This window comes from Cryptomeria japonica, chromosome 6, assembly GCF_030272615.1.
Source record: "Cryptomeria japonica chromosome 6, Sugi_1.0, whole genome shotgun sequence".
Taxonomy (NCBI): domain Eukaryota; kingdom Viridiplantae; phylum Streptophyta; class Pinopsida; order Cupressales; family Cupressaceae; genus Cryptomeria; species Cryptomeria japonica.
In genome coordinates this window covers 677,173,258-677,197,509 of record NC_081410.1, presented here as the reverse complement: position 1 = coordinate 677,197,509, position 24,252 = coordinate 677,173,258, and the positions used below count along the sequence as shown (strand labels likewise).

Genomic DNA, 24,252 nt, shown 5'->3' with positions numbered 1-24,252 from the left:
CTTTGCTCTATTTGAGCTTCCTACTAGAAAACTTTCTCTATGTTGTTTTGTCATTATACAACTTTCCCAAGAATTAGTAGGCTGCATGATGGGTGGCAATGCTTTTACCATATTTTTCTTTCGCAATAAACTCAAGCCATCAAAATTAAGATGACCACACCTCAAAAGCCAGAGCCACGCCTGTTCTAAATGAACTGCCTTGAAGTTAACTTCCTATGTCCCTTCTATTCAATGAATCTAGAGGCAAAACATCTGGTTCTTGGTCATCTCAACCTTTGCAATTAACCTGTCACTAGGAATCTTATCTAAAAATTACATACATCATTGTTAAAGAAAACTATGTACCCTTTTTCAATTAATTGTCCAACACTCATTAGATTATGTTTTAATCCAAGCACAAAGTAAACATTAGGAATATACCTCTTTTCTCCATTTTTAGTCAATACATGTATAACACCTTTCCCCATTATGGATACTACACTATCATTTCCCAATTTTACTTCAGATTTCACAGAACCATCCACGTTAGTAAATAACGCTTTATTCCCTGTCATGTGATTTCTACAACCACTATCTAGAAACCATGTTATCTTTAGAGCTTTCTAGAGCAACATTACAATTTATGAATAAACTTCTAGAATTATTATCTGACACACCTAAATAATTTGCACTATTTTTATCCATCTCTTCTTGTTTCTTACATTCATTTGCCAGATGACAATATTTCTTACAATAATAACACTAAACATCTTTGTAGGCCAAGACAATAAAATAATAAAACTAAACAACTGATACAACCCAAAAAAAAAAGGGGTAAGAACCAGCTGAAATGGTAAACATAAAACGGATTATTATTCAATTTATTGGGATACAACAATCACCTCTTTATAGAGAATTTCTCAGTTCAGATTTGACTCCAACTCAACAACTTGTGCATACGTGGAGAGCCTATCACTGTAACATTAACAAATGTGTAAACAAACTTAATTGCTAGCATAATTTTAGTAAACATAGAGAACTGATGTGGAGATGTGGAGAAAGAATCCACCGTAGGTATAGAAACAGCCTTTAACTACTAGCAGATTTTTAGGAACATGAGAACAAGTTGTGCAGATCTGGTTAAACTAACTGTTACGTGGAGAAAAAGAAATTACTATCGTCCAACATTCCTCCTTAATTTCTTCTACTAACAAGTTCAACATTAATTACACCCAAATTTGCCTTAGATACTCAAAATTATCTGTTGGTAATGTCTTTGTGAAAATATCTGCTAACTGATCTTCGGATCTGCAAAATTCAAAATATATTTCTCCATTGCTAACTAATTCTCTTTTGAAGTGGTATCTTGTATCAGTATGCTTGCTCTGTTTGTGAAAACCATTGCAATTGCTAATTTGTTATCACAAAATATTGGTGTTGGCTCCTCTTGTGCTTGCAATAGGTCTATCAATATCCTCCTCATCCAAACTGCTTGGCATGTTATTGATGTGGCTTCTACATACTCAGCTTCAACTGATGAAAGTGTTACTATGGATTGCTTCCTTGATGCCCATGAGATTGCACATGTGCCATAATGAAAGACATATCCAGAAGTATTCTTCCTATCATCAATATTACCTGCAAAATCACTGTCAATATAACCAATCAAATCAAATTCATTAGTTTTGGAATATAGAATTCCAAAAACATTTGTTCCTACAACGTATCTTAGTATCCTTTTTCCAACTTGCCGATGAGAGTCTTGAGGTGAATCCATAAACCTCAAAATCAAGCTAAAACCATACATGATATCTAACCTTGTAGCTGTGAGATACATTAGACTTCCAACAAGTCTCTTGAACAAAGTTGAATCAACATTTGTCCCCTCATTCTCTTTGCTTGGTTTTCTCCCTGTTGCAACTGGAGTTGGTGCTGGTTTACTGTTCAACATTCTGAATTTTCTCAATACATCCTTGGCATACTTAGATTGACAAATAAAAATTCCATCATCAAATTCAACACCTTCAATGCCTAAGAAGTATCTCATCAATTCCAAATCAATCATTTCAAATTCTTTCATCGTTGCTTTCTTAAACATGTCTATAGACAAAATACTCGTGAAAATTAAATCATCAACATACAAGCAAACAATCAAAACTTGACTTTTGCGATTGATTTTTATACACAATGTGGGATCACTATTGCTTTTCTTAAATCCATCACTCAACAAATATGAATCAATTCGACTATACCAAGCCCTAGGTGCTTGTTTCAAGCCATAGAAAGGCTTTTTCAATTTATACACTTTACTTTCATGCCCACGTACTTCATAACCAGGTGCTTGATAAACATAAACCTCTTCTTCAAGGAAACCATTCAAGGAAGCTGATTTTACATCCATTTGAAAAACTTTCCAATCATTTTGTGCAGCCATAGCTAAAAGCATGCTAACTATATCAAGTCTAGCAACTAGAGCAAATGTTTCATTACAGTCTACACCATATTGTTGTGCAAACCTTTTTGCTACTAATTGTTGTGCGTTGCACACGCTCCCTGTCGCCGACAGGGTCCCCCTTTCTTTTTTGGGTCTTTTCGTCTTCGCCCTGTTGTTTTTGCGCAGAGTGTTTCGCGTCCTTTCGAGCGAGCCCACGACTGGTCCGTGAAGTGATGATTGAGAGAAAAGAGTCAATGATTCCATTAGGCTAGTCTAGCCCTCGAGCACGAATTCCAAAGGATTGTTCAAACTTGTGAAGTCGCCTTTAATAGGCATGTGATGGTGAAGCATCCTAGGTCCGCCGAGTGAAGGACAACGCATCTGAAGGTCGCATGAGGACCCAAAGTTCCCGTTTTTCGCGTGAGAGCGATGAGATAGATTACATGAGGTTTTGTTTTTACGGAGTTTACAAGATTTGAATGAATGACGATTTTCGCCAGCTGGACAAAAAGGAGGAGCGAATTTCTTTGCAAAATGCCAAGGTTGACAAACTCGACCAAGTGCCCAAGCTCGCACTTCTAGAGGAAAAAGTTAAAAATCGCCAAAATGCCCAGGAAGGGCGAATTTCGGACTTTCAGGCCAAAATGAGGAAATTGCAAAAAGTTGACAAAATCGCCTTAAGGTCCGAAATTGCAAAAAGTTGACAAAATCGCCTTAAGATCCGAAATTGCAAAAAGTTGACAAAAGTGCCCAAAGGGCCGAATTTCGGACCCCTTAAGAGAAATGTCAAAAAGTTCAAAAAAGTTGACAAAAGTGCCTTAAGGTCCGAAAAGTTCGAAAAATTCACAAAATCGCCCTAAGGTCCGAAATTGCAAAAAGTTGACAAAATCGCCTTAAGGTCCGAAATTGCAAAAAGTTGACAAAAGTGCCTTAAGGTCCGAAAAGTTCAAAAAATTCACAAAAGTGCCTTGAGGTCCGAAAAGTAAAAAGTTGACAAAACTCCTAAAAACGCCGAAATTCGGACCTTAAGGCCGAAATGCAAGGAAAAAAAGGTTGGCAAAAACGGCAAAGGGTCCAAAGTTTGCAAAAGCCTCGTGAGTGCTGAAAATCGCGAAAGAAGGGAGTATTGCGGGAGAGTAAAGTTAGAAAGTTTTAAAGTTTGCAAAATCGTCAAAAACGCCGAACTTAGGCGACAAGCCAAAAGGTGCGAAGAGTTCATTAGTTTTCAAAACCTCTCCAAGGTCCAAAATTCGCCATAGAGGCCAAAGTCGCAACGCATGGGGCAAATATAAGGAATTCAAAATTGGTAAAATCCCCCATTTCTTCGAAGATCACAACGCAAAAAGTGTAATAGGCGATAAAACACAAAAGCACGTGAAGTTCGCGATTTAGGAGATGGAGATGTGAAGTTTAAAAGTCTACAAAAACCCCCCATACCACCAAAGTTCGTGTGAGAGAGGATCGCATAGGGTTTAAAAGGTGGAGCCAATTTTGCACGATTTGCATCCAAAGTAAAAAGAAAAACGCTGACATAAACCCTTTTCAAACATTCAAGTTCAAATTGCCATTTCGCCCAAGGTAAAAAATCGCTTAGTCTAAAACTCAAATTACAAATTCTTTTCAAACCGCAGCCGCGAAAATTTGAATTAGAAAGTTAACCATTGGAATTTGAAATTGCAAACCCTCCCATTCAAAATTTGCAGAACTATCCATCCGTTCTTGCACAGCAAATCGGGCAGTTTCTCACCGTCCATTTTCACCAGGTAAGTACGCTTCGTCTCTCTCTCGGTCATCTGAAGCATTTACAAATTGGATGGATGTTTGTGCGAGAAATTGATTAAAATTTAAAATGCTTAAATCTTCAAAATTCGCATCTTTTTTCCGATTGTAAGGCATCATGCAAAGCAGTTGAAATCAAAACTTACTCCTAAGGATCAGCTAGAAAATGCATTTTCAAACTTAGGGAAGTTTCTTCAGCTCTGTCCATTTTGAAAACTAATCCCGAAAATGCTTAAGTACAAATTCGCGATCAAAAGCTTCATAAATATTTTGCTTTAAATAAATCAAGCTCTCAGCTAGCAATATCACATTGTTTCCAATCCAAATTTTGAATTAATCCTTGAATGTTGGCATATTCTCTATCTAACCCGCCTTACTTCTTTTATATTGCCTCGTAATCCACGTCCGTCTGTGCAGGATAAATGCCTAAATCGGCGGTAGAATCATCAAAGACGCCCACTACAGCCGAGACATTGCGAGCATCCAAATCAGATATCCCACGCAAAGTTGAAAGGATGAAATACCAGTATCAAAGAGGGGGATTGAGGGAGTCAAAAATTCAGAGTGTCTGGGACAATATCGGTGATACTGACCTAGGCCATATCGATATCCAAGATTTCAGGAGCCGAGTCTTCTCCCCTAATGCCTATGGTAGGCCTAGGCAGATGATGGAAAGTGGCATCACCCAAGCTGCGGGATTTCCTCCAGTTGTGCAAAACTATGAGTTAGTGGTAGAGGCTGCCCGGCATTATCAGCCAAGTTCCAGATTGGTGCTCCTCGAGAACATGACCCTTGCTAACTTCACTCCTGAGGCCATTGGCAACGCATTCGACATTCCCTTCCCAAACAATCCCACAGCCACGACTATAGACGAAGCACAGGGGGCGTATGATATGAATCCTACCAGATGCAGAACCCTGATCAACGAAGAGTGGTACAAGGAGAGAAGACCTCCAAGTGTCAGAATTGGGAAAAAGACCCCAAGAAGTGACTTTCACAATGAGCATGGGGATATGGTCACATTGCTCAGCAGGGTTATGGGACTTCCTAAATCCAACTACTTTGAAGAGTGGATGTTTTATTTCACAGAGCAAGTCTTCGTTGGGAAGTCTAAGTTTGACCGGGCCCAGATTATAAGCAACAACATCCACACTCAGCTAATTGAACTCAAGACAAAGAAGTACTTCACGATGACCTCCTATTTGGTCTACATGTTCGCCAAGAACCAGCCACTGCCAGGTTTGATAATGAAAGGTGAAATTGGGAATGGACCCGATCAAGTAAAGGTATACGATTGTTACCCACAGCTTCACTATCAGGATATAGCTCAGAGGGAAAAGAACAGACCGACTTATGCAGTTGGCCAGTATGAGCGTGTCAATGACGCCTTCACAATGCGCTTGGTCAGGCTTATGCAGGGAGGATTACACATAAGGCTCTCAGAGCAAGCTACTATTCTAGTACAGAGATACGAGGCCTGGTTCATCCAATTCCCAAGGTTCTCCTATATCCGGATAGTTGGCTTTGATGGTGCCCCTCTCCGACTTCCACGGTACCCAACCGACAATATAGTTCTTATGGAGGTCGCGAGGCAGTCACGTCCGGCCGGCATCTTACTTAGAGACAGCAAGCAGGTTGGATTCGCATTCCCCAAGATTATAGGCAATCAAGACATCCATCTAAAAAGCCCATCCCAGGCGGAGGAATCCTTCGCGGAGCTCGCCTCCTATGGCCTACAAGAGCATTTTCCAAGGAAATGCTTTGATCATGATAATCTGGCAAAGAGAGCCTATGGCAGGGGGTATAGAGCAAAGGAGTCAGTTGAGGATTATTGGAAGAACTGCTTTGATGACTATGAGGTCCGGAGGCGCGAATATTCTAGGCTAAGTGTGCAACAAATGCGACTCTTTGAATACCGTCGGGTCCCAGATCAACTCGCAGATTCAGGGAATTGTCTGCAGGTCCGGGAATTTGAGGCGGTAAGGCATCTTTTGCCAGGCGTTGATTGGTCACAAGACCTGATCACTGATTTTGAGGCAATCATGGCAGCCCCAACAAGATATACAAACCAATGTTTGCATCAGCAGATTGAGCGACTAATTCATGAAGGAGTCTAGTTCACCTACCACCTAATGGGTAGCATGGATTCTCAATCTTTCGAAGATGAGGGAACTTCCCGTGCACCCAGAGAAGAAATTGAGAAACGTGAGAAGAGAAAGAAGGCTAAGGCTTGCCGAGGGACTCGGACGTCCAAGAGAACAAGAAGGGAAAAGATTCCCATTAGGAGGCCAGAGGTCACTTCATCGTCAAAGGACCCCAGTTTGTCCGACAATGGAGTGGAACTAGACTATATACCCGCTCCGCCTTCCCAGAGTGACATTGATGCATTTGGAGTTGATGATCCTCCCGCACCTAACATGCTAGAAGCCGAGCTAAGAGCTATTGAATCAGCCGAGCCGGGTAACCAAATTGAGGAAGGAGAAATTCCATCCATCCAAGGGATTGAAGTGCATGAACCCACCCAACAGAGCCGCCATGAACTACTGCTCCATAATACAACCAAAGATTACTCTACCGTTGAAGGAGAGCAAAAGACAGGGGAGACCCGCGAGCTCGAAAAGACTTAAGAGCTACCATCACACAAAGGCATCAGACAATTGTTCAGTGAAGTAGGAGAAAACTTTGCTGCAAGCAAAGAGCTTGACACCTCCTCCACTCCTCTGGTAGCGGAACAGCTGCAAATTTGTGGTGAGACAGCTGAAAATATCAAAGAACAGAGTGAAAATTTAACCATAGCATCAGCCCAGACTGTACCTCAAGAATGGTTGATTGCCCGAGCTCAGTGCAAGGCTGCCACAAAGCCACCCATTGACTTGGAAGACATCTTCTCACGTATAGATCAAGCTAAAGCCAAGGGGAAGAAAAAGCCCAAGGCATATTCCAGGATGACCAAAGATGAGCAAAGGAACCGCACTCTTCACATCGCCACCCCGCCTGTAGACAAGCCAACAGATCAGATTACACTGGCAGATTATAGCATCACGACCGTCCCCATCGGACGAGCCACTAAGGAACAGGAAAAGGAGTAATTCAAGGATTCAGTACAGAACATGCTCAGGCAACTTGAAGAGATAACAGCGGAAAAGGACAGGTATCGAGCTCGTGCTGAGCAGACCGAGGGATACATCGATCAACTCCTGAGACCATTACACAATGCTTCCGAATCCCACATTCCCCCGACAGCATTGGCATAGAGGACCATAACAGAATTTGAAGGAGTACGGGACACCGCAAGGGCCGTCAAGGAATGGATACAAGGCATCAAAGGGAGGGGAGAACGAATCCTCGAAGAAGTAAAAGAGATGGCTCACCATCGAGAGACCACCCTGGTTCAGCTATTAGAGGTAAAGAGGGAATCCCTTAGAATGCATGAAGCGGCTGCCACTACTCTTCCCCTCATGAGAGCTCTCTTCTGGACCCATGCACAGATTCCTACATTACCCACCATCCTAGATCCTTATAACATCAGCACTCTTAAGGAATGGTACTGGACTATCACCATGAAGAATGACACAAGAGAAATCATTGATAAAGAACACGATGCATGCAAGACAATTCTGAACACCATGCAAGAACTCGACAAAATGATCCTTCGATCAATGGTCTCGGGATGGCAAAATGCCATGTCCGATAAAGTGATACGGCCAGACTGAGAAGAAAGACTAGGGACAGATAGGATCACCTATTCCGTTAAGGACCTAAGTTTTGCTGGTCAATTCCAGTCAAACATGTGGTGCTTCGAGCGTAATCATTCCAGCTGGAGGGATGGTTTGAAGCACGTGGACCAATATCTCGAGGGCATGCAATATAAAATTCGTCATCCTCCTATGCCCCCATTCAGTCTGCTATTTCAATTATGCATCAGGTTCCAGGAGTATGTTTGTGAGGAACGTGCGGCAGGTCGTGATCTTTGGCACGAATATTTGCATGGTGAAGATGAGTTCTTGGAAAAGGAATCTACAAATGGAAAAGAGAAAGTGCTTTCCTAGAAAGTGTTTCTTTTTTCCTTTTAAATACTGAAAAGTGCATTTTTTGGCCAAAGGGTCATGTTTGATTTACTAGTCAACTAAATGTAAAACTTTATGTGTATGCACCTTTTTGGATTATTTTAGATAAGTTTAAATTACCTTTTGGGGTAGTTATTACTCCCTTTGGGGTGGTTGTTGATATTTGCCTCCCATTTATGGATATGGGCAGCCATGTTTTATGGATGAATCTGGGCCACTTATTTAGATTAAATCTTGGCCATTCATCCATTTTTGAGGCCTATTTAAGGGACTGGTTTTCCCTCATTTTGTAAGAAGTTCTTGGATTGTTGCTGAAGCTCTGGCGAAATGTACAGGATTTAATGCAAAGTTAAGACTATTTCAAGTTTCTTTGTGAGTGCATGGTCTACTTCTTCATTAATTTAGAATTTTTCAGTTATGCTTCTTTCCTTTATATAGCATTTTCTAAGTAAACATCCGATAGAATCCTCGCTGTTCATACCATTAGGGAATGGCTGATTGTCTTTCCTTCTGTATGGTTAATCTGAACCTCTCATATGCTTAGTTCAGTTATTGAATGCTCACTGAATGAATGTCAAAGTTCTGATGTTGTGTTTAATAGCATGAAAACTCAATTTTTTCCTTGAAGATCGCACTAGATTGATGCAAGTATTGTGCTTAAATGGCTGGTAATGCTTAATTTAGTTATTTGGAGGTGTCTGTCTGTTTATTGAATCTGCTATCTTAGTTAAATTTATATTTTTTGTATCTCTCTCTCTCTCTCTATCCCATTTTTTTCCCCTTTTTATCAAGAGAATCCGCAATCCTATTGAAAGCAGTATCAACCCAACTTAAACCATTTGATAAGAAAGACCATTAAAGTTTTGGGGAACTCATCCAGCAATTGCCTATTTCACCGTAAGTCCCCCTTGTGTTTCCAACAAAAACACATCAAACCACTGAGCAATCCCGCAGTCAAGACCTGACAAACGAAACCTTGAGGTTGTCCCCTTTGATCAAGCACGAGAAATAGCATTAGGGATTTCCTTATCTCAAGAGAGGATAGGATACTTAGCAAGTTTATTCTATTCTGCATTGGCCGTATGAAGTTTGCAGCAACCCGACTTTAGACACGTCAACACTAATCTAGCCTTATGTTTGTCAATTTCACCTTCTGCATTAAATTTGGTTTTATAAACCCATTTGACACCAATGCAATCCTTACCTTTAGGTAGATCCACAAGCTCCAATGTTTGATTCCTTCCGATGGAATCAATTTTTTCATCCATAGCTTTGACCCAATGTTCCTCCTTAACTACTTGTTCAAAATACACAAGGTCACGAGAGAATAAAGAAAAATTTGAGCACAAATCCAAATTTTCTTTTTCATATATCTTTCAAACTTCTCATTTTCTTACCTTTTAATGAGGCAAGAGTAGGATTTAATTCATTACTTACATTTGGAGTGGGATGCTCTGCATGACTTGATGATTGACCTTGTACTAGATTTCCTTGGTGGAGTGTGTGATCCTATTTGATGAGTGGCCACCTTGTTATTCTTCATTATAAAGTATCGGTGCTCCAATTGTAACTCAACTATCAACATTTCCATCCACAGTGGCTTCTTCCTCTTTGAATATGACATCTCTGCTAGTAATCACTTGCTTTAAAACAAGGTTATACAATCTGTAAGCTTTTGACTGCTCACTATAACCAATAAAGATACATTTCTCACTTTTATCATCCAATTTTCTTCTATTTCAACTGCCACTAAAGCATATGCAACACATCCAAAGATTCTAAACTGAGATACTGAATGTTTCTTACCATTCCATGCTTCTTCTATAATTGCATCTTTAACCCTCTTTGTAGCACTTCTGTTCAAAATGTATACCACACAAGCTACTGCCTCTGCCCAAAAATCATTACACAAGTTTTTGACCTTTAGCATACTTCTTACCATTTCCATTATGGTTATGTTGTTCCTCTCTACTACACCATTCTACTATGATGTGTACGTTATCGTGAACTGTTTCTTAATCCCATGTTCTCTGCAATAATCTAAAAATTCTTTAGAACTGAACTCACCACGCCTATCAAATTTGAGTATCTTGATGAATAGTCCACTTTGTTTTTATGCCATTGGCTTAAATTCCTTAAACTTGTTGAAGGTTTCAAACTTCTCCTTGAGAAAGTATATCCAAGTTTTCCTATTGAAATCATCAATAAATGTTAGAAAATATGTACATTTGGCCCAAAATTAATTGAGAATGAGCTGCAACTTTGAAAATGGCAAGGTTTGCCTAAGGTTCTAATCACCCAAAACTGCTAAAAGAGCGTTTTAACTCAACAAAGGAAGTCTCCCGAAAGGCTTTGAAAGCCCGAAGTTGCAAAAAATAGGAGCTTTAACTTAGGTTGAAATCTCTCATTTTGGGTGAATGACCCGAAATTCAAAAGGGGAACAAGTGCATTAAAGAGAAATCTTGCAAAAGCCTCAAATGGCCGAAGTTGTAAAAGGGAAGATTTTTAAAGTGAAATCTCTCAAAACACACAAACTGCCCGAAATGGGGGAGATAGGGCATTTTTAAAATATCTCACATTTCAATTGAATGGCCCGAAAAATGTGAAGGGAGGCAAGGCGTCTTTCAAACCTTGCATTAAAATCGTGAATCCCTCCAAAATCGCGCGGTTTAGATAAAAGAATCAAATCGCCCGAGTTAAGTCAAAAAGGGTAAAAATCGCACAACTCTACATTCGGTAAGGTAGACCTAAGGGCAAATTCGCAAAATCTTAAGAGCTCCAAATCGCGCCAAACCGGCTCATAAGACAAAAGACACCAGATTGCACAAAACAACCTCAAAGGCCGAAAATGAAACAAAAGTTCTTAGTCGCGAAAAGCCCCATTTAGCCAAAAAATAGAGCTAAGTTAAAGTCACGCAATCTCACTCATTTGGCCGAAAATGATAGGAGCTTCAAAATCTCGCAAAAACCATCATTTGGCTGAAAATGGCAAATAGCCCCACTCAACCGAAAATCTCCAAATTCGAACAATCTACTTCATTTAGCCGAAAATCATTCAAAGTGAGTCGTGCAAAAAGACTTGAGGGCCCGAATTTGCAAGATGAAGAACGTTTTAATTAAAATCACACTCTTACCCCCTGTTTGGCCGAAAATCACTGAAGAAACCTTTTCAACTTAAAACGCATGACCAAAATCTCGCATTTTGGTCCAAATGGCCGAAATCTAGAAGTTTTTTTTTAAAGAAAAATCAGTTCTTTTAAGTGAAATGCACAAGTTTTAGAGGCCCCTATTGACTTGAAATGAAATCGCACAAATAAAGTGTAAGGTCCGAAGTTTGTAAAACAAAGCATTTCAACTAAAAGGGTAAGTAATCTCGCATTTTTAATCAATTGGCCGAATTTAAACAAGGGATCGCTTTTTTTTTTAAACTTGAAACCATAATTTCGCAAAAGGAGATTTTACTGATTTAAAAGCAAACGTCTTTTGTCTTCACCAAACCAAACCCGACATCACCTAAATTTAAAATTTGTTAAATTAATTTATTTAATTTTTCAAAGTGATTAATTCGGATTGAAATTTACTGTTTGCAGATCGACGACTACGGGAAGAGGCTAAGGTGGCGAAAACCTAAACGCAAATCAAGAACCTGATCGTGATTAAAGTCGGAGGCGAGAATGTTGTGCAGGATCAAAACGACAGTCCCAGGCGCTGCCAATGCAAGAGTGCGCTGCAGAGCGCAAGGTCAAGTGATCAAGCATGGGGAAGTGCGCCACCAGTTGAACCAGCAAGATTGAAGACAAAAAGCAAAAGAACACTCAGAATGTGCAAAGTCAGAAATGCAAGGCTGGAATTAATTTCAAAAAATCAATTTGCAAAACTGAAATGCTTTATTGTACATGACTGCTTGTGGGCCCCGTTCAAAATATTTTAAAACAAAGGGGACACGGGTTAGTTATTTCAAAGCTACCTGATTGACCAAATTGATGTCAAATAGTGGTCGGTAGTTGAGGAAAGTGGTTGGGGGGATAATTGAGGATTGAATGGACATGAGTTAAGGCCGCCAAGTTCTAGAAGGCAGATCAGGACCCTTCGATGCAGTCAATCCTGACCCTCGATTCAAATTGTAAAATCTATAAAAGGAAGAGGCCTTTCTCTTGTAAAGGGTTAGATTTTTAGAGTTAGACAGTTAGATCAAGTTAGATTGTTAGAAGGTTAGAATTTAGTAGTTAGGAATAGAGTAGAACTGTTGCAGAAATTGTTGTAATGACAACCAAAATCAATATATGAACATTGAAACATGGTGTTTCTTATCTTGGTTTTCTTTTGTTTGCATGGTTTCCTTCGGCAGGTTAGATAGATCCTTTTGGTGTGTAGGTATTTGATGGATTCGGGTTCATACCATTGGGGATATGCTGATTGTGTATCCCTGTGTATGGTTAGTCTGAGCCATTAAAATCATGCTTAGTTCAATTGCAGGTGTCCATCTGAGCTGCGCCAAAATTGGGTGTTTGGGCATGCACCTACAGTTTGAAAATCTTCCAAGTCCCCTTGAAGATTGAATCGTTCTTGTGAGGTTGTGAATTATTCTTGCCAAGCAGGGATTGGTTACGTCGAATCCGTCTACTCGCACACCAGTCTTGTTAATTTTAGGTCTCCTAAACCCTTCTTCTTTGCTTTTATTCCCCAGCTTGAGAAACGCAGCATCATTTTAGATGCAGACCAACTTGTTGTAAACGTAAGGCCCCTTGTGCTCCCAGCAAAACCCATCAACCGTTGAGCTATCCCGTCGTCATGACCCGACATTTGGAACCTTGAGGTTGTCCACTTTGATCAACTAAAACAGCATTAAGGATTCCTTATACAATAGAGGATAGGATACTCATCGAGAACATTCTATTCTGCATTAGCCAGATAGAGTTGTAGAAATACGATTTTAGCGACGTCAACACTACTATCATCATCCTCCTCATATGGACATTTGGCTACAAAATCTCCAGATTTGCCACAACTAAAACATCTGAGAGAGGTCTTCTTCTTGTTTTTGCTAAAGTCCTTTGATCTTCTATTGAACATAGCTTCTTCAAAATCAACATCATCCTCTGAACTATCACTTGAGGCTTGCTCCACTTGTTTGCCTTTCTTCGAAGCATTGAAGTTAATCTCTCTTTTTGAAGGTTCAAGATTCGTTCTCATCTCATATGCGGTCAGTATACCGTGAAGCTTGTCAATGGTCATTTGATCAAGATCAACCATTTCCTCAACTACAGAAATCTTTGCATCAAACCTTAAAGGTAGAGACCTTGAATTTTCTGTATAACAACTTTATCATCATAGATTCTCCTAAACCTTTGAGAGAATCAACCACTTCATCAACCCTTAGAAAGTATGCTACTACATTCTCATCTTTCATTTTCAGACTTTCGAACTGCATTCTACGAGTCTTGGCCTTTTTCACTTTTTCATCCCCTTCGTAGGCATTTTTAAGCTTATCCCACATAGCTTGAGAACTATTACAATGCATAACTTTCACAGACTCAAATTCCGACAATCCACACAAGATAACATTCATAGCCTTTGCATTGCTTTCAAAGGCTCTCTTTTCATCAGCAGTAGATGGATGATTCTGAGGAGGTAGTTTGACAGAACACTGTTCCACACATCAAATCCAAAAGACATTAAATATGCTCTCATCCTGACACACCAAAAGGCATAATTTGACCCATCGAATAGAGGAGCTCTATTCGTTGCCAATCCTTCAAGAGCACTCATTTGAGGTTCCAACAGAATCTACCTTCAAGCTTTTAAGCCTGACTAGAAGGTACCGGCTCTGATACCAATTGAGAATCACACAGTAAACACTGAGAGGGGGGGGTGAATTAGTGTTTAGGATTTTTAATCTTCAACAAAATCAAAATATCATTGAACTCGGAGTAACATAAACAATGGATGACACAGAACAAGAACACCTGATTTTTCACATGGAAAACCCTTTCGGGTAAAAAACCACGGCACAAATAAGCTCTTATTAGTCTCAACAATTGGGCACCAACCCAGATTACAAATGCAGAGCACCACCTCTAAAGTACTAAAGCACCAACTCCAGTATACTGAGGCACCAACCCCAGCTCAAGCAATAAGCACCAACTTAGTTCAGAAAAGTGAGCACCAACTCACGAATAATCTGTACTCAGGAACAACTGAAACTACAACCAATATTTTATACAGAAAATTATGTCTTCTTCATAGCCCCTATCAACAACATTGAAAAACTCAGATATATGTATAAAAATCTTGATCAACAGCTGAGACATCCACACCTCCAAAACTTAGATTGTGAAAATTCAAATAGAAGACACCCAAGAATCTCACATAGATATATTCTCCTAGATCATCTGTTTTAAACACAAAGCTGCAGATATATTATTTTGTTCAATGCCAACCTCCAGTCTTTCCATAATAGCTTAAGAGATATATTAATCCATCAAACACGACTTCAGGAGATAAAATATTCAGCTTCACATCAAATCCTAGACCACAGTTCAAACACCCAACAAACATGAACACCACCTATAAGCCCTTTTTAATGTCTTGAATAAACAATCCAATTTTGTGTATGGCGGTATCTACACTTCCACCCAGAGAAACTAGTCTCTATATTTCAAACTTCCTGGTCCCCTAAAAAAACACGCATATCTCCCACTATTTATTTTTTAATATCCATATAAACACTGCCCCCAAAATTCAATACAAAATTTGCAATAATACTCTCAAGCACGACTTAGCCAGGAAGAGCATTTACGGCAGCGCACAAAAATTCGCACGACTCCATCTAATCAATGAGAACACTCATCACCAAATATGAGCTGCCTTTTTTTTATTAAAAATAGGCACGGTGCTTGTTAACATTAAAACCTTGCCTTTAGAAAAATCAACCGATTCCAAAATTGAGCCAAAATAAGAAGATTCATGTTGCCATCGTGTTAGAAGAATTTAACTTCAATGCACCTCCATCCTTTAAAAATTGCGACTACTCCACAAAAACTATATGTCCCTTTTTTTTTAAATTTCATCCTATATAGAAAACACAACTGATGAAAAATAAAGGATATAGCTCCTGCGTTGCCTGCCACAAAACGCACACACGGGCATATTCAATATGATTTTTTAAATAAAGACTCCACCAAGGTCACGCCTCTAATATCGATTAAGATCAAACACAGATATACGAACTGCAGAAAATTAAAGGCCGACATCCTTCATTGTAACTGAAAGGTAACGCCCAACAGGAGCAATTAACCACGAAGCCTCCTTTTTAAGAAAAAAGTATTTCAAAAAAAAAACGATACAAATTAGGTATCCCGGAAAGTTGTGGTCATAGGTAATAAAACTCCACCACATAATTATTTCCACGTAGGCAAAGATTCTCCACGACTTCTGACAGAAAGAGTCTCATAAAATAAATCTCCTTTACCTTCGTCAAAAACATAACCAAGAGTCGGTTCCAAATAGAACAAATAAAGCTCATGATGTGGCATAAATTTTGACTAAGCTACTGACAAAGCAACAAGTAAGCTTACAGGCAGCTGAAGTAGACACACAAACGGCTGATGCAAACACTCAACCAACTGAACCACACACACACCCAGCTCAAGTAAGCATGCAACTAGGTGAAGCTGACAACTAAGTAACTGAAGCACCTCAAGCACCTCAAGCATGTCAACCAAAATTGGGAAAATCTAATGAATAAACAGTAGCTCGAAAAGCACTTCAAACTCAATCCAATGTTATTTTAAGTAATCCTCTAGCTTGAATAGCACAAGCTTGATAGAAACACTTGACATTAATGACAAAACATCTAACATATATATGGTGATTTGAAATGTGAATGAAAAAGTTGAAAAGAATGACGGGAAGATCTTGAAGTGAGGAGTGTTGTGTGTATCATGTCAATCAGATATAATAATTAATATACAACTATATTAAGGTGGTGGTGTACAATGCTGAAGACATAATTCTAGAACAAAAAATACACTGTTGTGTATGTGTGTAAAATAAGAAGAGATGTATTTGAGGAAGAGAGTGTGTGTGTGTAGAGTGTGAAAAATATGATGTGATGTGAGAGAGGTGTAAATATTAAAAAGGCAATAAAACTTATGAACCCAAGATTATTGAATCGAAGAGTATATGCAGATATAGAAGAGTATATGCAACTGTAAAAGAGGAATATGTGCAGATTTAAAAAGATGTATGCAGACATAGAAGACGAATATATGCAAATATGAAAGGGGGAATTTATGCAGATATAAAGGAGATATATATATATATATGTAAATATGAGAATATGCAGATGTGAATTGAGAAGGAGAGTATATGCAGATTTAAAGAAGAAAGAGGAGAATAAAGAAGGAAATTAGATGTCCGTCATCCGTTGTAATAGCAACATTTTCTTTTTGATCGGTAAATCTTGATTATTTATATTTTTATATCGGGATTTAAACCTGGCCTGAACCAAGTGAGGTTACAACAAGTGAACCTCCTCCCCAGACTAGCAAAGCACCAAAGTGCCAGACCCCTTAACAGGCACTCCTTACTTGCTAGTTTTGATTCCACCCTTATCATGAGAATGGAGAAGCATATTGAAAGAAGCCTCCTCCTTAACTCTCTTGTCTCTCTTCCTCTTTACCTTTGTCCATCATTTTGCAACCCTTTCTTGGGTTCAACAATAGGAACCCGCCTTACCTCTGGGCCCCTTACACAATCTTGATTCTCATTTTTCTCCAGCCCACCACAATCTGCCTTTGGACAAATTTGTGCTCCCATGTCTTGATTACAACCCTTACCAGTTATGTCATCTCTAATACCAATATCAACACTGGCATTAGTCAAAGCCCCAAAGTCTCCATCAGGCACAGAAGAAGTGACTCAAAAAACTCTTTCCACCATGAACCCTTCTTTTTTGGTTTTTTATCACAACTAACAGCAATATGACCCATCTTGAAGCATCAACGGCATCTGAAAGGAATGCCCTCATAATCGACTAGTTGCAGCCAATTTCCCTCACCAGAATTCAAAAGTAAATCAGTAGGAAAGCCTTTTTTTTAATCCATCTCAACCAAAACACGAGCAAAAGTAGTGTGCTGAAACCTTAGGGAAGCCTCATCCACTCCCAAGAAATTGCCCAAAGAATCACCAATAGCCTCAAAACAAGACTCAAACCAAAACTGCACGGGAAGGTACGGAAGTCTTACCCACATTGGAAACTTTGTCAAAGGATTTCATGGTGGGATTGAAGGTTGGGGTACCATGGTTTTAGAAGCAACATATACTTGTCCTCCCAACTCCATTGGTACTCACAGAGGACCTTCTTCCAATCCAATTCATTGTCAAAAATGACCACGAAATGACCTCTCGCCCCCCGGGAAGATTTAGACGTCCCCCTCAAGAATGGGGTTCCAAAACATTGTGATCCATTTGTGAAGATCACTCAAGCTCGGCCAAAAGCCCTTGAATCTCCCAATCAATCCCAACTCAGAGACATATTTCTCATTTTCTTTAACTTCGTTAGCTATCTCAGCCCCTAGATGTATTGTCAGTCTTTTAGCATCCGGAATACCCTGAGTGTAATCCATAGTCGTCCCATTACCCCAGCCACCCATCAATCCCCTTCCTCCAGAGCTCATACCAAATGAACCCACCAACGCCTTTCCCCCCATATCCAGAGTGACAATCTTAAGATCACCCAATCTGGATGCATTGCGTGACCCTAGCCCATCTCTCCTGTAACGGCCACAAGATATTGCAGCCCCGGGCTTAGGCCAAGAGAATCAATCCTTAGCCCCAACACCTCTGGAGTGGAAGGAAGCAACACCAACATAATGCCCAAGCTCAGAGATATCAAAAGCCCTAGTCGCAGAACGAGCGGAGGCCCTAGTGGCGGGAGGGCACAGTAAAGCCATTTAGACAGGAAGACACAAATCTCCGTTGTTATGGCAATATTGTCAAGGTGGAAAATCAGATTTAAGTGAAGTGGGTTGGTGCTCACGAATTCTGAAGTGGGAATTGGTGCTTCCAGTGGGTTGGTGCTTCCAGTGGGTTGGTGCTCACAAAATCAGATTTGGGAGTTGGTCCTTCCAATGGGTTGGTGCTCACAAACGTAGGGGTTGGTGCCTCTAGTAGGTTTGTGCCTACAAACATTGTAAAAGAAGATATTTATAAAAGCATTTATTGCCGTGGTTTTCTCTCGTAAGGGTTTCCGCATATATATCTTGTGTTCTATTCGAGGTTCATAGTAGTTAGATCTCATGTGAATAATAATACACAATGAATATGTTTATGAGATAAGTTATATGCTTGTGATTAAAGTTCAAGAAGTAAAAGTTTGTTAATATACTAATTCACCCCCTCCCCCCCCCCCACCTCTCAGTATATTCTTGTGCTCTTCAATTTGGATGTGTAAACTTGTCAGCCCCATTTTTAAACTCGGCAAATTTTAAACTTTTGGCATCTAAAATCTTATGTGGGATATAGTTCTTGGTTTAGAAGGTCTCCAATTAACCCAAAACACTAAGTCTTCTCCATCTTGAAGCAAACCTCCATTGCTTCAACAGGACCTTCAAAAGTGATGATATAGCTTGTCAAGACTAATAAAAACAATTGATTTGCATAATGTATGAAGATTGATGTGAATGCATTTTACGGGGATGGTATTGACAACATTACGCTAAATGTGGCATGCTTACGGATCAACCCACTTCCTAGTTTGCAATATATAAAAGCATCAATTTCTTGGCAATCAAATCATAAAACAAGAAATCTTGTCCAAAGAAATGTTGATAGGCTAGAAGATAAAACAGAATTTGGAGAACCAGCAACGCCAAAGTCTAGACAAACTCAGAGGCAATCTCTTTTGATGAAGATAGCAGCTAGAGAACTTTTAGAAGATATTACTTGAAAACTTGCTAACTAAGATACAAGGTAACTTTATAAAGCTAGGTGATTTGGTTCAATCCTCAAAATGATCTATAATAACTAGTGGTTTTTGGTTCTATTACTTTTGTAGCTTGTAATTTTTGTATACCATTATACAAGGATGCGGATTTCATTGAAGTTGTTAAAAGTGTAATTATTACTAGTGTATTATGGATATCCCAAAGGTTGTTAAATAGTTTTGTTACATATTTCCTTAATATATAGCATGTTTTGGAAATATAAAAGACACTACTAAAATCAGTCTTCAATAGCTTGGATATGCATAAACAGAGCTCAACCTTTTGTTTTTGTGTCACGCATATGCCCAACACCAAAACCTGCATACAGATGCAACCATTAGTATTAACAAATATTCTCTATATTTGTTACCAGTTAAAACAGAAATTTCCAATATAGCATTAGGTGAATATTTCAATATTACATGCATGTCAACCATGAATTTTGGGGAGTGGCAAAACCTTCATCACAAGAAAGAGATAGAAGCTGATTGAGAAGAAATGATTTGCCAGAACGATAAGGACCAATTGCCTGCAACACGTACCAAGAAAAACAATCTTATGTAAGAAAAACTCTGATTTAGGTTACAGAATATTAAAACAGTGCAGATAACTGCAGAGGGTTAAAATAGTGTCAACTGGGAGAAGAAAAACATACTGCAATGCACTAGAAACAAAAACAGAATGATAACCTTTATGGAAAACCATCCTCACTCAAATTACTAATTTGGTAAATTCATTTTGATCTGCAACAGTGATCCCAGATTGGATACAAAAAATACAAAATTCAGTGTGTTCCGTTCCTACCAATGAAAACTTCAAAATTATTGGCCTGACACCACAGTACAATAAAGAGAATGCTTCAACCCCACATTTCAAAAAAAATCAGTTACAAATTACAGATAAGGAGTGAAATTTTCTACTAAATTATTTTATTATGAAAGTCTTTACAATTCATTTTTATGACTCAAAGTTAGTAGATCTAACCAAAGCATTTGAGAATTTCAGCACAATAACAAGCTCTATGAAGGAATTAATTTCTTTTGCTATTGACTGTCCAATGGATCCCAAAATCAGTTCCTCCAACCAGTTTTGGCACATTTAATCCTTATAGTTAGCAACTAAAAGGATTAGGTGAATTCAGACAACTGTTTTATTTGCATTACTGCTGTCTCTTTTCTTTCTTGAGATGTATGTTCTACATCGACCATTTTCCAGCGGCATGTTAACTTATTGTATATTGCAATACTCTTGAAATACTTGACCATGCATGGAAATATAATTTCTTGAGATGCATTTTCAACTTTACATGTCACATTAGCTGGTTTTTATTTATTGGGGCCTGAATTCAATTTCTTGATGTCGACAAGTAATGCCTCCTTTTCAAAAGTACTGAAGATTGGATTTTGCTTCTTGGAATGTCATCATTTCCAGCTTCTTATCAATTGTTATAACCAACTGCTGATTTGCAGGCTAAAGCTTAAACTTTAGTAGTAAATGTTCAAGCTTAAGTTTCCAACCCAGGTGAAACTAACCTAGAAATGGAGAATGTGTTAACATTGTACAAAGAAACAATTTCCCAGGAATGACAACTTGACCACTTGTGCTTTAAGGTTACATTCTCTCTATGATGTCCCTAGCCACCATGTTGTCACTGCCCCCACCCCTCCACCATCCTCCCTTGTATTCTCCACTTCTTCTGTCAAGAGAGAAATTTTGAAGTTGTGCAACAGCAAAGCAGCTGATTGGAAAGGTCTCCAAACTGAATTCATCAAATATGGTGTGGATTCCCTTTCCTTTCCCCTTGCCATGCTCTTTAATGAGGTAATGTGCTCAACTTGAGGTTTCCTCAGTCTTGATCCCAGCACATCACACCCTATTCATAAGTCTGGGGATGTCTCTATCCTTAGCAACTACAAGACCCCATTATGATTAGACATACATTTGCCAAATTTTATGCCATGGTGTTGGATATGCAATTATCACACTAATTGGAAAAGATTAATATTTAGAGCTAATGGCCTAGTAGGATTCAAGAGGCACTACCAAACTATTGACCACTTCATTACACATCGAGATATTATTAAGTACACACATCATAGATCTTCTAAAGTCTTTTGCTGCTTTGTTGACTTCAAAAAGGCCTTTAACTCAATTCCAAGAAACATGCATTGCCAGAAATTGAGTGACATTCACATTCCAAGCTCTTTAATTACTATTGTTTGGAGGCTTTATGAAACAGTTATTGAGCAATTTCATACTTCTCACAATCTCTATGAATTAAATTCATAGAGCTCCTTTTGGTTTGCTTCAACCCTAGTGCCTATGAAGATTTTAAGGGAGCTTTAACCAAATTGCAGCAACTTGGTTCTATCAGAGACAACCAAACTAAATTTGAGAAACTCACCAACCAAACTGAAGGTTTGACAGATGCTTTTTTCACTATTTGTGTAAAAAGTAGCCTCAAGGAGAAAAATCGAGATAAGGTCAAAATGTTCAAACCTAAGGATATGATGGCAAACACAAGTTAAGCAAAACCTGGAAAAAATAAATTAACACATTAGCATCACTTCTCCAAGTTCATCCCCTACAAGTCTAATGTGGTGAGCAATCATGTCTCCAATCCCCTCTAAGCACCATGCCTATCAAACGTCTTGTTGAAGTAGAAATGCAAGCTCATTGGGACAAAGGGTTGTGTTACAATTGCGATGAGAAAGTTACGCCTAGCCATTGTTCCATCGAACAAAAACTACACTTGCTTGAATTCGAATCTCCACCCAAGGTAGATGAATGGGGTGATGCCAAAAAATCCCAAGAAGAGGAGCCACCATTGGTTGAGGATTTATTTGTTGATGATCCTTTTGAAGCCTTTTCACATGCATTTGCTAGAATATCAACTCCCTGGATTATAAAGGTCAAAGATTTTTTAAGAAACAAACTCTCACAATTCTCATTGATTCTAGCAACCCTAGATTGTCCAAACAAGATAACTGTTTTGTCCACCCTTGTTGTAGGTTTGAAGTAATGACTGTCAATTGTGGAAGTGTACCTTGTAAGGGTGAGTGTCAAAATGTTCACGTCTCCATGGGTGCCTACATTCAAATCTAACATGATTGCTCTTCCTGAAGAGGTTGTGACATTTTTTGGGAACCTAGTGGCTACACACTTATGGTCTTCTCTTGTCGAACTTTTCTAAACTCTAGATGCAATTCACTGATAAGTGATAGCAGTCAAAAACACACCTTACATGGAAAAGTTAGTATTATCAGCTCTCCTTATATGGAAAAGTTACTCAAAAAAATATCTCATAGGATTTTAGCAATTTTTTTGCTATTTAGCTCATCAAATCCTCTATGTCCCACCCACCAAGGACCTCTAAGAACTATTGTTTTGCCATGCATGCAACTATCTTTTTGGAGCTATATGACTTACCACCATGTTGCCTTCAAGATCATACAATTCAGCTTCCAACCAAGAGCACACCTCCAAATGCGAACCCATGCTACCCATTTTGCAAAAGACTTAAATTGATAAATTAACCTAGAGACTCCTACAGTGAGGGCTCGTTTGGCATAGCATTAATTGTTGGAGTAATTTTAGGACAATTATCTAATTATTTATTAATTAGATCCTTTAATTGCTTTTTCACTTAAGCTAAACTTAGATGCTTTACTTAATCTAGGTGTTATGCTTTTTTGGTCTAAGTTCACTTGGAGGCACTTCTAGTTAGCTTTTTTAACTTGTAGTTAAGCTTAATTTAGCTCCTACTTTGCATTGCTTTAGTTCTTCTAATTTTAGGATTAGGGCATCTCTTGCTTTCTATAAAGCAAGTCATTCATTCATTGTAATTGTACCTTCAATATTGTATCTCCAATATTATTTTGTGCAATAATACAAAATTCTCTGGTTGTTATAGAGCATATAATATTTGTTTGATCTCTTTTGTGTGATAGGTGTTTTTCTTGCAGATGATTCTTGGCTCCTGTGCTTGATCATCAACTTCTACATGGTATCAGAGCGCAATCTTAGCTCCTACTTGGTATAAGTGTTTTTTTTTCAAGTTCATGTCTGCATGCTTGAGGGATCCAACCCAAGGTGAATTTTTTGTGCACATTGGGCTCTAACAGAGGTTGCCATCGCATCCATAGCATCAAAAAACCCTAAGATCGACTATTGTTTCATCAAAATTGGAGCAGTTGAAAATTTAGGTGAAATTGGCTAAGAGCATATGAATCGAGGCAAATTCTAGGGGTAGCAGAAAAATTTGGGCACTTTGGTACAAAATGAAGGTCACCATCATGCTCAAAAGGCCCAAAAACCTTAAGATCGCCTGTCAAATCGTCAAAATCGGAGGTCATAAATTATTTTGGTGAAAAACGGTTGGCATGCTTTTTTGTGTAAGTACAAATCCATACGGACATATTGTACAAGCAGCGTCAGAAAATCAGCGTAAAAATATAGCAGATCTAGAAAAAATTTAATGCAAGCTTACATTTCAAAAAACATTCATTAAAATTTTGTAAAGAAAACAATTTTTTTTTTTTTAAACTTAGAAAGGGTTTTCAAAAAAAAAAAATTTAAAGAAAAAGTACAAAAGAAAGGATAGCATACTTTTTCTACAGCAACAGCAGTACTGACGTCATCAGCCCTGCCCCACCTTTTTTGGCAACCTCCTCTATTTTTGGCTTCCAAACCATAAAAAGCAGCGTGTGGTTTTTTGTCCATAACTTTGTCATACGGAATCGAAATTGGGCAAACAAGATATTGTTGGAAAGCTAGTTTCGACAATGATCAGATTCTGTACCAGGCCTCCAAAGTCAACTTTCAGTTTCGCGCTTCCGGGGCCATATCTTGCACATTCAGACTTTGTTTTTCGACTTCGATACATCGTCGGAAAGCTCTCAGAGTTCCCCATTCAGATCTCAGATCCTTTTCTGCAGATTTTTCATCAGGTACTCAAAGATCTCAATCTTGTCCTTTTTGGGTTCTTTCTTGGAAATCATGCAAA

The 24,252-nt window shown here is 38.8% G+C and overlaps 1 protein-coding gene across 1 annotated transcript in view; it reads right to left on the bottom strand.

The window, feature by feature from the left end:
• Window positions 1-24,252, bottom strand: part of LOC131044326 (uncharacterized) — a 72,261-nt gene that overhangs the window by 25,625 nt on the left and 22,384 nt on the right. Inside the window, 2 exon segments of the mRNA XM_057977628.2 lie at window positions 19,527-19,565; window positions 19,707-19,776. Of these exon segments, the coding sequence (XP_057833611.2) occupies window positions 19,527-19,565; window positions 19,707-19,776 (109 nt within the window).